This window comes from Lemur catta, chromosome 9 (assembly GCF_020740605.2).
Source record: "Lemur catta isolate mLemCat1 chromosome 9, mLemCat1.pri, whole genome shotgun sequence".
In the NCBI taxonomy this organism is placed as follows: domain Eukaryota; kingdom Metazoa; phylum Chordata; class Mammalia; order Primates; family Lemuridae; genus Lemur; species Lemur catta.
Window position 1 is genome coordinate 22,112,058 of NC_059136.1, and position 14,694 is coordinate 22,126,751.

Genomic DNA, 14,694 nt, shown 5'->3' on the forward strand with positions numbered 1-14,694 from the left:
TTTTTAAATCTATTTCCATAAATAATCTATCCTATTTTAATTTTCTGCAAAATAACTATCAAAAGGCATTTGCTATTATTATCAGTAACAGTTTCTTATTAGCAAATAAGACTGAAGAAAATATCCTTACATTCTGCTGAAGTGTCCAAGTTTTCCATCATCACCTTCACCCCACGAAAACACTTTCCCATCGACAGTTAAAGCTGTAGCATGCCGGCCACCTGCAACATTCACACAGACTTGGGCTGCCAAAGGGCGGTGTACAAAAAGTCTACAGCATAACTACTTATTCTGCCTGACCTGTAGCATACACTCAATGAGTATGTGTTGGATATATGAGTACGTGGGATCAACATTTCAGTTACTAGGAAAGCTTTCTAGGTGACATACTATGCCAAATAAGTGAACTTTCATCCAACTACAAATTTAACTCTAGAAAGAATTTGCAAAGAAGAGGCAAAATAATGCTGATTATTAATGGGGTACCTGTTATTACTAAATACATAAAATATCAAAATTTAGATGGAAAAAGTAAAAATAATTTGTGATTAGGCAAATTGTAAATATAATGCAAGATTTTGAGAAATGCACTCCAATAGTGGAATTATTTAATCATTTGCAATTAATGTGTTATGCTTAACTCTTCCCAAAACACACCAGCTCATGCTCTTTCCCACTATGGAATATCCTCCCAGTCCATACAGCCTACCTCAGGATTAAAGGCATGCCCTCTCATATACCCGAGTCCCTGCTGGCTCCTGGGCTCTGAGAATAGTGTAGCAGACCGGGCTCCTAGTCCCCCTAACATTCACCCTCCCCTCTTTCTTTCCAACAGAGCTCCTATGTTATCAGGGGCACCAATGTGCTCGGGTAAAAAACACACTTCCCAGCCTCCCCTGCACACAGGAGATGGCAACTTAGATGTGACATAAGTGAGCAGGACTTCAGAAGGCTCTGGAAAGAGGATGTGTGGGTGCTGCAGGGCATGCGTCTGGGGCTTACCTCTCCCTCCAGTCCTGGGCCTGGGGCCTGAGGGCTAGAACTATAGGGCCAGCTTCCCACAAAGGTGCACAGAAAAAGCTAGCACTCCTCATGGACACAGAGCTGCCTGATGGGCCCTGACCACCACCCCACCCCACACTTTTACATAGGAGAAAAGTAAAATTCTATCTGGCTTAAGCCACTATCATTTGGATTCCCTGTCATGCGGGGTTACATCTAACACCATTCAGTACAGGCATAAATTGAACTTTGTATGTATTTCAGTTCCATTCCTCAGAGGCCTAGCACACTGCTTCAAAATAACACTCAATTAAGGTTCCCTGAATTGAAGGAGTGTGTTTTCTTTTAAAGGTTCTTTCTCATTACTGGGGTTCACAAATACTTTTCAAAATCTGATGAAAGTTACAGACTCCTCTCCAGAAAAACAACACCTATTTAAGCACAGAACTTTATGATTTCACAGATACTACGGACCTGAAACCATGGCTCCAAGACTAAAAACTCCATCTTTTGAGGGGTACACCCATATGCCTGAAATGCTGATTGCTATTCTCCAAAAATCTCACTTAGTAGTGACAAATTCTAGACCATCCAGAGATTTATATTATCCAATTTTTATTCCTATTAATTAAGGAAAAACTTTAAAAAGAATGCAAGAACATCTTAGGGAAAATTATTTAAGGGCCCTAGTTATTTATAGAGTAGGAGTGACATAGTTCTTTGCACATGACTGCTGACACTAGATGTGTACCTGAGTGGACAGCCACTTTCTTGACCACGTAGCTGCTGAGTGCTGTGATCTGCCGTGGGATGGGCACTGTCCCGCTGGAGAGGCCCAGCCCCAACCGGCCGTTTGTGGCTTCTCCACAGGCGTATACCTTCCCTTCCACAGTCACTGCAAAGGAGAGCCAGGAGAGGACTGACTTTTTACAACATAAAAACTTTTTGTTTAAGTATAATTTAAAAATTTTTAAATATTAATCATACCTGCAAACAAACTTTTAGAACCACCAGCCACCTGTACCACATTCAAAGCAGACAGAGTCTCAGAGAATGAAGGAACCTTTATCTAGAATAGGATTTAATTACAAAGAAAAAAATTACATTTGTACTCTTAAAATTATAAGTAACCTTATTAGATTATACAAGGAATTACAGTCATACACTGCATAATGATGTTATGGTCAATGATGGACCACATATATGATGCAGTACCATAAGATTACAATGGAGCTGTGAAATTCCTATCACCTAGTCACGTCCTAGCCATCACAATGTCACAGTGCAACCCATTCCTCAAGTGTCTGTGATGATGCTGGTGTAAACAAACCTACTGGGCTGCCAGTCATATAAAAGTCTAGCACACATAGTTATGTATGACATATAAAACTTGATAATAAATGCCTGTATTACTGGGTTATGTATTTCCTATGTTACACTTTTAATTATTCTTTTAAAGTGTATGTCTTGTACTTATATAAAAAAAAGTTAACTGTAAAACAGCCTCAGGCAGGTCCTTCAGGAGGTATTCCACAAGAAGGCATGGTTATCATAGGAGATGACAGCTCCATGTATGTTATTGTCCCTGAAGACCTTCCAATGGGCTAAGATGTAGAGGTGGAAGACAGTGATACTGATGATCCTGACCCTGTGTAGGCCTAGGGCATTGTGTGCATTTGTGTCTTCATTTTTAACAAAAAAGTTTAAAAAATAAAAAAAAAATTAAAAATAGAAAAAAGTTTATAGTAAGGATATAAAGAAAAAACATTTTTGTAGAGCAGTACGATGTTTTTATGTTTTAAGCTAAATGTTATCATAAGAGTCAAAAAGTTTTTTAAAAAGTAAAAAGTTTATAAAGTAAAAAATTTATAGTAAGCTAAGCTTAATTTATTATTGAAGAAAGAAAAACATTTTTTATAAATTTAGTGTACCTTAAGCACACAGTAATATCCTAGGCCTTCACTCACCACTCATTCATTGACTCACCCAGAGCAACTTCCAGTCCTACAAGCTCCATTCATGGTAAACGCCCTATAGAGGTGTACCATTTTTTATCTTTTATACTGTATTTTCACTGTACCTTTTCTATGTTTATATATGCTTAGATACATAAATAGTTACCGCTGTGTTATAGTTGTCTACAGTATTCAGTACAGTAACATGCTGTACAGGTTTGTAGCTTAGGAGCCATAGGCTATATCATATAGCTTAGGTGTAGTAGGCTGTACCATCTAGGTTTGTGTGAGCACACTCTTATGATGTTCCCATAACATATTGCCTAATGACACATTTCTCAGAATTTATCCCTGTCGTTAAGCAATGCATGACTGTACTGTTAATCTGTATGGTTATATTAACCAAAGGAGTTTCTACCTATTAGAGATACATACTAAAGTATTTTAAGGATGAAATGATATACTGAGATTTACTTTATAATAAACCAGGATTGGGGGGCGGAGAAAATAAAGAGAAAAAAACCTAGACAGCTGTTGGTAACTTTTGAAGCTGGTACCAGGGACATGAGGGCTCATGATCTTATTCATTTTACTTGGGTATGTTTGAACATTTCCATAAAAGAAGGTCAAAAATAAAACACAGTCAGCTCTCCATAACATGGGTTCCATATCTGTGGATTTAACCAACGGTGGATGGAAAATATTTTTTTTAAAAATTGCATCTCAGCTGGGCGAGGTGGCTCAAGCCTGTAATCCTAGCACTTTGGGAGGACAAGGCAGGAGCATTGCTCGAGGCCAGGAATTCGAGACCAGCCTGGGCAACAGAGCAAGACTTTGTTTCAACAACAACAACAAAAAAAAAATTACATCTATACCAAACATGTACAGACTTTTTTCCTTGCCATTATTCCCTAAACAATACAACATAACAACTATTTACATAGCATTTATTATATTCAGTATTGTAAGTAATGTAGAGATATTATTATCATAAAGTATTTGAGAGAATGTGGTTAGGTTATATGCAAATACTGCACCATTTTGTATCAGGAACTTGAGCATCTGTGGACTCTGGTATCCACAGGAGGTCCTGGAACAATCCCCCATGGATACCGAGGAACAACTATATGCATAGTGTAAAGATCAAAGCAAACATCTGGTAAACTATGTTTTATTTCAAGTCATGCCATGCTCATTCTCTTTGATTCTGACTCTGACATCTCTAAGAATTATGTGCTTAAATTTCACGTAGATGGGTATAATTTAATTTCAAATTCTTAGGGCCCTTTGTCTAAGAAATCCTTTGTGATTCTTTGTGTCAGAAATTATCAGGCTATAACTACTGCAGTGGAAGAAAGCATTTTCATCACAATAGTGGAGCACTGACTATCCTTCATGTGAAAACTCTATGTTAGACAGTGAGCACGGTCATGGGCTCTGAGCAAGGTCATGGGCTCCTAGCAAGGGCCCATACCTCAGAGACTCTGGACACCCTGCACTGTCCCAGTTTACTGCCCACTGCTCACTTCCAAATGGAGCTCAGATGCCTCAAAACACAAATGTAATTCAAGGCCATTCAAATAAAATGTGTGTGTGTGTGTGTGTATGCATGCATGTTTGTGTTATGCTCACTTCTCTGTGCTCTCTCTCTACAGAAGCTGTTTCACACAAGTACCTCAGGCTCCAAGTCCTAGAGGGCAAAAATCACATCTTTCTCATCTCTGTATCACTATGGCATTTTTACACATTACTTTGTTCACGGTAAGCAAACATATTTCTTGTATTAAAGGCAGGATAAGTATATTTATAGTCTACAATTTTCATCTATGCATTTGTCAAATCTTTTCAGAAGTTTATTTTCTAGTTTATAAGACAGCAATAATACAACTCTATCTAAAGTGCACTATTTTCCAAGGACAGAGGCTCTCCTCAGAAACTAACTTTGATAATGTCTATTGGTTCATGTTAAGAATTACTTCAACAAGTTAATTTTAAAAACAATATATAGAAGGTAAAACAATTATAAAAACTTCAAAAAGGTGTGGCTGTCTGGAGCCTGTTATGGGCAGAGGCACCAGCAAGCCTCCCCACATACCTTGGAGCCTTTCAGCCCGCCCAGCTGGTCCTTGTCGTTCAGTCCCCACACAAACACTTTGGTTCTTATCGTAGCTGCCGATTCCAGCCCTGCAGCCTTCTTTCTGATAAGGCTAGCCAAAGGAAAAACAAAGATGAAAATAGAGGTTATTCAGCATAAAACATTTAAAAACTAAAAAGAAAAGCAAGCTCAAGCACTCGATGTTTGCTGGGCTCTTTCAGAAACACTCAACTAAAATTTACCAATTATTCTTGTGGACATAAAACTACTTTCATCATGAGATATACTCTAATTAAATATTTGCTGCTGAAAGTGAGGACTTTGAAGTAAGGCAGAATACAACTAAGCACCAATAACAAACAGCTCTTACCTTCCACTGTTGCCTTTATCATCTTCTTCCTCCTCATTATCTGAAGCTAGGAAAGGGACTGCGGCCAAATCCTCCTCCTCTGCACGGATCCGTCCCAGCAGGATGAGGCCATGGATTTTACAATCGATCCCTGAGCTCCTGCACTGCTTTATGGCAATTTCAATATACCTGTGATACTAGATGCAAAAACAATGAGCTACAGGTTTTTTAGAATCAAACACATTAAATACTTTAACTGGAGAGTAGGACATTTGAGACATGGAAATGTGTGGAAAGTCAGAGCTTCTAAAGTTTTGGAAATATCAACTGAGTTAATCAAAGATAATGCAGCTACATCTGGGTAAAGTTTGCCTTCAAATGTGTCTACTCTGAGGCTAAGGTTAAATGTCAGGTATTTACAGAGCTTCATAATTTTTAAAATATATAAAGTATGTGAATATACATAAATTAATGAAGAGTAGTACAAAGAACTCCAAGACCCCATCACCCAGTTCAACCATTATCAGCATAGGACCAATCTTGCTCATACATGGATTACCATAAGAAAATTCCAAGCATTGTGTTGTTTCAAAACTTTAGCATCTATTACTGAATTCAGGAGTTTTTGAAAACATATCCACATTATTATTATCATAGCTCAAACAATAATTCCTATGTCATCTAATATGATACAGTGATCATATTCTGATCTACTTTTCTAATAATCTCACAAACGTAATTTTATTGTTGGCTCGTTCAAATAAGGACACTAACAAGATCCAACGGTTACCCTTTTTCCACTCATTTGTTGTAAATCAGTCTATTTGTCCTGTGAATACACTCCACCCTGTTATGTAGCAGACTGTATTTGTCATGGCATTTACAATATTCTTCTATCCCTGTATTTCATGTGAACAAAAACTGATGCAGCAGGAAGCACACAACACTAACGATTACTTTTTGTTGTCTAAACTGGACCTGATCAAACCTCAAGATTACCTATTTCATAAGAAATACAAACTGAACACCATCATGGGGATGTAAACACCAAGTTGAGAATATGAAGAATGGTACAGGAAAACATTACCCAGTTTTTTTCTTAGCAAAGAAAAACCAAGAGAATTAAGATAAATGAAGTACAAAGTGCACATATGATTTGAATCATGATTCAACCAACTGCAAAAGAACATTTATGGGATAATTGGGAAAATTTCAACACTGGATATTATATGATATTAAAGAATAATTACTAGATGTGATAATGGTATTGGGGTTATATAATTTTTAAAGTCCTGTTAGAAATGACTAATGATGTAAGTGCTATTGAGATAAGATCATGTCTAGGACTCGCTGAGGAGGGAAATGAGGTGCAAGAGAGGGAGTCAAGCCCAGGCGCAATGGCTCATGCCTGTAATCCTAGCACTCAGGGAGGCCAAGGCGGGTGGATTGTTTGAGCTCAGGAGTTCAAGACCAGCCTGAGAAAGAGTGAGACCCCGTTTCTACTAAAAATAGAAAGAAATTCACTGAACAACTAAAACTATATAGAAAAAATTAGCCAGGCATGGTGGTGCATGCCTGTAATCCCAGCTACTCAGGAGGCTGAGGGAGAAGGATTGCCTGAGTCCAGGAGTTTGAGGTTGCTGTGAGCTAGGCTGACGCCACAGCACTCTAGCCTGGGCAACAGAGTGAGACTCTGCCTCAGAAAAAAAAAAGAGAGAGATGGAGTCAAAATGCAAAAAGTTGAGAAATGTTGAAGCTGGGTGACAGGTTCATGGGGTTTCAGGATACTTTGTATTTTTTGTTATATGTTAGAGAATTCCCATAACAAGCCATTGTATACGAAAGACCATGCTAAAGATCCCTGTAGCACCACAAGAATGAGATTCTCCAGTTCTTCAGTTGGTTGGGGGGATGTTGGTTAGGTCACGAGCATTCTGTTTGCTCACAATGGTTCATATTTCTCACAGACAAAATATGCTATTTTGTACTTATTGAATATTACAGAATAAATTGTTTTGAATTGAAAATTTCTCAAAGATATCTTTTATAATTGATAATCTTAGTCATTGATTTAATTAATGATGTGCTTATTGATTTGATTTAAATACAAAAATACTCTGGGCTATAACTAACACATGCTACAAGCTGTATTCAGTTACCCAGCAATAGGTTAACAGTAAAATGCACTAAAATTCATTATTGTCTTTTCTCAGAAAAACTCAGTATTATCTTTCTTTTTTATAATTTGCCAATTTATTCATTTATTACCATTGGCATTATTAATTAATCAGTATATCACAAAATAGTTCAATGGCATGCCAGAATAAATGGTGACTATACTGAATAATAATGTACTGTATATTTCAAAACAGTTAAAAGCAAGAATTTTAAATGTTCTCACCAAAAAGAAATGATATTGAGGTGTTAGATATGTTTTTAGCATGATTTGATCATTCCACAAAGTATACATGTAACAAAACATCACATTTTACCCCCATTTTACCCCCAAAATATAGTTACTATTTTTCAATTAAAAATAAAATAAAACTTTAAAAAAAGAATGGTAAACTGCATTTAGTAATTTAAAAACACCTCATCTGTACTACACTTTAGATGAATAAAAAAAATCAAACACTTGATATTTTTATTTATCATCATTGTACCAGTTAAACTAGTCCTCACAAGACAAAAGGATAGGTAGTACAGAAAACTATCTTAATTAGTCTTATTTTAAATATATTTAATGTATTAAAATAGTGCTGACATCCTGTATGGAAAGATTTACTGAAAGATTTGAGAAAGACAGTCTCACTGATCTGTAGTGTGTGGGTACTATTTCAAAGAACCCTTACTGACTCTCTCAGAATTTTCAAGAGAAACAATATATTTGGATTCATTTTGAAAGTTACCTTATTACCAAAAAACTGCCACTTCATGAGAAGTTTAGCCCTTGATGCCAACGTGTGACAACAAAAAAGCAATTTCAGTATCACACATATGATCAGAAAAACCACCAGAAACTAAAAGATATTTAATGACAACAAAAATGTGTGGATGCAAACAGCAACCTGAAAGGGCTGACAATGGTTTTTGCTAGGAGCACTTACCAAGTGTATCTTTGCTACCAAGAAAGTGAGAATAAAATTTATTTTGTTTCCTTTTCAAGCTGATCTGATAAGCAACAAATTCAAGTTCCATAAAATGCTTGTTTTAAAATTTAAAAATACAATCAATTTTGATTAAGGCGGAAAAACTGGGCTCAATTCTTGTACAGAAATAGCCAAGTCACTTCCCTTGTCATTTGCAAATCATCCCAAAGTACACTACCATAGCTACTTACCTCTGTGCAGTCATTTAAAAGGGGCACTGTGGTGTCAGTAGGGTTAATATTGATTGTCTTTAGTTCAATTAGATTATTCAGGGAATTTCCACCTAGGGAAAAAAAAGGATAAAGGAATCAAATGAAGGAGTTTTTATTATATGACAGAAGATACTTCTTTTTGAGTAAACTAATTCAATTACCTGACACTACAACCAAGGAAGGCATGTAGCTGCTGTCAGCAGGATCTACTATCATTTTTAATCTATGAACAAGAACATCTGGGAAAATTTCCAAACGAATCCAATGCTTAAAAAAAAAAAAACACACACACATTTTTAGTTAGCAAAATTCAGCTATATTTTAGCTACTACAATAGTATCACTGAAGCTTGACTCTACATGAGATTTTTTTAAATACAAAATATGGCATGAAAGAGAGAGAATTTTCCCTAACCCTGGCAGAAACAAGAATATTCTACCCCACTATATTTGCTCAATAGAGGACAGGCTCACTATAAGCCCCAGAAACAATGTATTTATACACTCCTAACCTAGGGTGGTCCCTTTAAACCCATCAAGGAGTAGGTGGTGGAAAACACTAGAGTTGAGACAGAATAAAGCCCCCTGTCTCCGAGTCTGACCTGTGTGCCCACATGAGGAACACCCATGAGTCAGTGCAATCACAACAGCAGTCCAAAGCTCAACAACGTATTTGTTGGGCTACGTTAGGAAATCTTCTAACCAGAAGCAAAATCTGAATTCATACATTTTATGCAGGACAGAAAAAAAAAAAAAAACAAATAAAAACCACTACATCTTCTATCAATTGGTCAGTTAGATAAAATCTGTTACTCATATTGTTTAAAATCTCTTGACAATAAAAACCAGGGCAGGTGAGGCAGCTCGCACGTGTAATCCTAACACTCTGGGAGGCTAAGGCAGGAGGATCACTTGAGCCCAGAAGCTGGAGGCTGCAGTGAGCTATGATGAGGCCACTGCACTCTGGCCTGGGTGACAGAGCAAGACCCTATCTCAAAGAAAAAAACAAAAAGAAACAATAAACAAAAAAACCTGGATGGCATATAACTCTGTAACTTTGAAATAACCTATGAACTAAAATATATAATGAGTACTAACAGGTGTCAACAGTAAAACTTTGCAGGTTTTTCAAAGTTCATTTTGAAAATCTAAAATGCAAACCTATCTGAATAAAAGTGCTTCCTGATGTGTCCCTACTGCACACTACCTTTCCTTGCGACCCAGACGACTGCCAGCAGGGCTCGCTGCCATCAATCAGACGAGACGCCTGGTTCACCGAGGATGACACGTTCAGGCTCTTTACCATGCGGGACCAGCTGTCCAGCAGCATTCCGGGCTGACTGCTATGACAACGCTTCAGCTGTTTTCCAGAACGGCCACAAAATACTGCTGACTGTCCTATTTTACATCGTCAAAAAGAGAGTTAATACTTGCTGAACTGGGGCAGAAGCTTCATGATTAGGAAATCAAGAATATTACACAGTGATGAGCTACTTCAAGGAAAACAAAGTTTTCAAATTAAAAGGAGCTAATAAATGCCAAAAATGGCTTTAAAAATCTAGTCAAGATATTTTACACCAATTCATGAGATGAAGTCCATATAATGCTATGACATGTTCCACTAAAATCTCTCGGGTAACAGCAGATTAATGTATTTTCAAACAAAAAGGATCCAAACAAGTTGTGGGAAAAGTTCACTAACAGTGCTCACAGAAAATATTCTTATTAAAGGGCCAGGCGCGGTGGCTCACGCCTGTAATCCTAGCACTCTGGGAGGCAGAGGCGGGTGGATCGCTCGAGAGCAGGAGTTCGAGACTAGCCTGAGCAAGAGGGAGACCCCGTCTCTACTAAAAATAGAAACAAATTAGCTGGCCAACTAAAAATATATATAGAAAAAAATTAGCCGGGCATGGTGGTGCATGCCTGTAGTCCCAGCTACTCGGGAGGCTGAGGCAGTAGGATTCCTTAAGCCCAGGAGTTTGAGGTTGCTGTGAGCTAGGCTGATGCCACAGCACTCACTCTAGCCTGGGCAACAGGGCAAGACTTTGTCTAAAAAAAAAAAAAAAAAAAATGCTTTAATAAATAGGCCAGGTGCGGTGGCTCATGCCTGTAATCCTAACACTTTGGGAGGCTGAGGCTGGAGGATCGCTTGAGGCCAGGAGGTCAAGACCAGCCTGAGCAAAGCGAGACCCCACGCTCTACAAAAAACAGAAAAATTAGCTCGGCATGGTGGTGCTTGCCTATAGTCCCAGCTACTCAGGAGGCTGAGGCAGGAGGATTGCTTGAGCCAGGGAGAGGTTGCAGTAAGCTACACAACTGCACTCTAGCCCAGGCAACAGAGCAAGACTCTGTCTCAAAAGAAAATTATTAATAATTTTTTTAAAAAGCTGTTATACATACAAAGCAAGAAACAAATTTGTAAACTATTTCCACTTTCATTAATGGCAAATCTAGAAATTCAACTAGCCTTCCCCATTGAAGATAAGAAGAGCCAAACAAAACATTCAAAAATGAATAAATCCTCTTGAAAGTATCAGAATTTAATGAGATAGTAATAAATTACAAAACCAGAATCTAAAAAAGGTTGGAGATGAACAGAACTGAGAGCCCAGAAATAAATCCTTATTTCTATGGTCAATTGATTTTCAACAAGGGAGCCAAGACCATTCAATAAAGAAAGGACAGTCTTTTCAACAAATAGTGCTGGGAAAACTGGACATGCACATGTAAAAGAATGAAGTTGGACCCTTAGGTTATACCATATTTTAAAAAGTTACTCAAAGTGGAATAAGGAGCTAAATTTAAGAGCTAAAACCATAAAACTCTTAGAAAGAAATATAGGGGCTAATATTCAAGACCTTGGGTTTGGCAGTGATTATGTAAAATGACAATAAACTCAAAGAAAAAGCCAAATGCACAGGTAATAAAAGAAAAAAGTACATAAATTGGACTTCATTAATATTAAAAACTTTCATGCATCACAGGACCCTATCAAGAGAATGAAACAACTTATGGAATGGAATAAAATATTTGCAAATCATATCAAATAAGAGTTTAATATCTAAAATGTATAAATAACTCATACAACTCAACATCAAAAATATTTAAATGGGCAAAGGACTTTAAAAGATATTTTCCTCAAAGAAGGCATACAAAGGACCAAAAAGCACATGTAAAGAGGCTCAACATCATACACATTAGGGAAATTCCAATCAAAATCACAAAAAGATACCACTTCTCACCTACTAGGACAGCCATATTAAAAAAACGGAACATATAAGTGCTAGTGAGGATGTAAAAAATTGGAACACTCATACACTGCTGGTGGGAATGTAAGATGGTACAGCCACTCTTGAAAACATTTTGGCAGTTACTCAAAAAGTTAAACAAAGAACTACCATATAACCCTGCAATTCCACTCCTAGGGACATACCCAACAGTTTTGAAAACCAGGACTCAAACAGATATCAATGTTCACAACACTATTCACGATAACGAAAAGGTGGAAACAACCCAAATGTCCATTAATAGATACATGGATAAATAAAATATGGTATACACATACAGTGGAATATTATTCAGCCACTAAAATGAATGAAGTTCTGACATATGTAGATGAACCTTGAAGACATTATTCTAAGTGAAATAAGCCAGACACAAAAGGATAAATATTGTATGGTTCCATTTAGATGAGGTACCTGGAGTAGTCAAATTCATGGAGACCAAAGGTAGATTCAAGGTTACCAAAGAATGAGAAAGGGGGACGTGGGGAAGTCAAATTGCTTAATGAGTACAGAGTTTCTGTTTGGGGTGGTGGACAAGTTTTGGAAATAGATAGTGGTGATGGTTGTGTGGCACTGTACTAAATGTACTTAATACCCCAAGTTGTAAACTCGTAAACTGATTAAAATGGCTAATTTTAAGTTATATGTATTTTGCCACAATAAAAAATATAATAAAAGGCATACAAAAAAAAAAGACTCACTCTCCATCTAACCAATTCCATACTCCATGCAATTAAACACTAATTAGTTTCTTGAGACTCTTTTAAAGTTTCTTTATGGAAATACAAGCAAACATACCTATTCTAATTCCTCCCCCTTTCTGAAAAAACAGATGGCCAGTCATCAGTGGGTAAGACCATCCCTTCTGCCTCACTGTATTCACTCTACAGTGCTCACTATATACACATGAACCTTAAAAGAGCAAATTCCAATACATTTGTGTCCACAATAATTACCTCATTAATATTTGGTGGAAGAAAGAACATAGCCATTCTGTCATACCTGGTTCATTTATTCTGCCAAATGTATGCCTGGTGTTGTGTTTTTTCGTCTTGAAACATGTTTCACAAAAATCAAAGTCATCACAGTTTCTGCATTTGAATCTGGATCCATTGATAGGAAACATCTGACAGCCATCACATCTATTTTTAAAATAGCCATTGAATAGATAAGAAAAACTTAGTTATTAAACTTAATTCAAAAGAAAACCATTCCTCCCCAAACAAATCTAGCAATCATAAAAATAAAAACTCACGTAACCCCAGGATGAACACTAGGCACCAACTCCATTTCTGATAACAATCCGGTCCAGTGAGACTGCTGAGGAAAGTCGACAATGATATCTTTTCCATTGGCACTGAAAGCTAGGACAGAACAGAAATCACCTGAAACATCTTCATTATCACCAATAAAATCCTAAAATTAAAATTAAAACTGTACCTAGCCATGTGATATTATACTGTAGTTATTTATGTTTTACAAAGAGTAATTATCTTTTAGAATATGTACTAAGATACTTATGAATGAAATAACACAATGTCAAGGACTAGTTTCAGAATAATCAAGGGAGGAGATTATGGATGAAAAACTTCTGGCCATGAGGTGACAACTGTTGAAGCAGGGTAATGGGCACACGGAGGTTTATTAGACAAGCAGTCCCCAGGTTATGAACAAGTTATGTTCCTGAGAATGTCTTTAGGTCAGAGTTCCATGTAACTCACATCTCTGATGAATAGCACATGTGTGATAATAATAACAATACTATGATGGCTCATGTGGTCATAATAATAAAGGATAATACTGTAATAATAATACCCCTTTACTATAATAATAAGTTACACAAACTATTGTGCTCTATTAATTCAAACAGAACATAAAGTCAAACTCATACAAAAAGTTTGGATAGGAGAAATTTTAAAAAAATTATTAAAGGTTAACACTTACCTAATGTTGCATCAACACAAGGCTAATAGGAATGTTACATTTATTTTGATCTTCTAAACAAATCAATAATAACTTTTACATTTCAATATAATCTAGTACACTGCTTAGTAACTGATGCTTTCATTGGAGCACTGCCTTTCACATGTTCCATTATTCTCACTTTATCTTTTATAATTGTTCTGACAGTTGAGCAACTGAACCCTAGTGCTTTCCCAATGAATGATGGCATCTGGCATTTCTCCAAATGCTTAATTATTTCTATTTTCATTTCCACTGTAACAACCTTTCTCCTCACTGCAGGCTCATCTGGACTTGCAGTGGACTTTTTGCTTTGGAGGCATGGTCACAAGGGTAAACATAGACTCACAAAATCAAATTAAAAAGTTAAGATGAAAGAGATGCTGCACATAAGCGACCATATAAACAATGAGACTAGCCATTAGCGTAAAGATGCTGCACCAACAAACTGCTTACACCGTGAGGATTTGCTTACATGCAGAAGAAACTAGTCCCCAAATTATTAATTTAATTATTTAATTATCAGTAATCCTTGAGAGCCTCGGGAGCCTGTTCCTCAGTACGGAACACTGTAAGTTGGGTCATCCATAACCCAGAGACTGCCTGTACTATATTCTTTACTTTTGTATACGTTTAAAATTTTCCACAATAAGAAATTTTGTTTGTTTTTAATTACAGAGTCAAAAA

General features: G+C 36.8%; 1 protein-coding gene across 1 annotated transcript in view; it reads right to left on the minus strand.

The window, feature by feature from the left end:
• The window catches only part of HERC2 (HECT and RLD domain containing E3 ubiquitin protein ligase 2), a 171,139-nt gene that overhangs the window by 56,912 nt on the left and 99,533 nt on the right, over positions 1-14,694 (minus strand). Inside the window, exons 51-60 of the mRNA XM_045561084.1 lie at positions 13,301-13,409; positions 13,048-13,187; positions 9,969-10,159; positions 8,924-9,029; positions 8,742-8,833; positions 5,423-5,598; positions 5,053-5,164; positions 1,990-2,071; positions 1,754-1,897; positions 131-221 (exon numbers count right to left, since the gene is read on the minus strand). Coding sequence (XP_045417040.1) covers positions 131-221; positions 1,754-1,897; positions 1,990-2,071; positions 5,053-5,164; positions 5,423-5,598; positions 8,742-8,833; positions 8,924-9,029; positions 9,969-10,159; positions 13,048-13,187; positions 13,301-13,409 — 1,243 coding nt within the window. The remainder of the gene's footprint in view (positions 1-130; positions 222-1,753; positions 1,898-1,989; positions 2,072-5,052; positions 5,165-5,422; positions 5,599-8,741; positions 8,834-8,923; positions 9,030-9,968; positions 10,160-13,047; positions 13,188-13,300; positions 13,410-14,694) is intronic.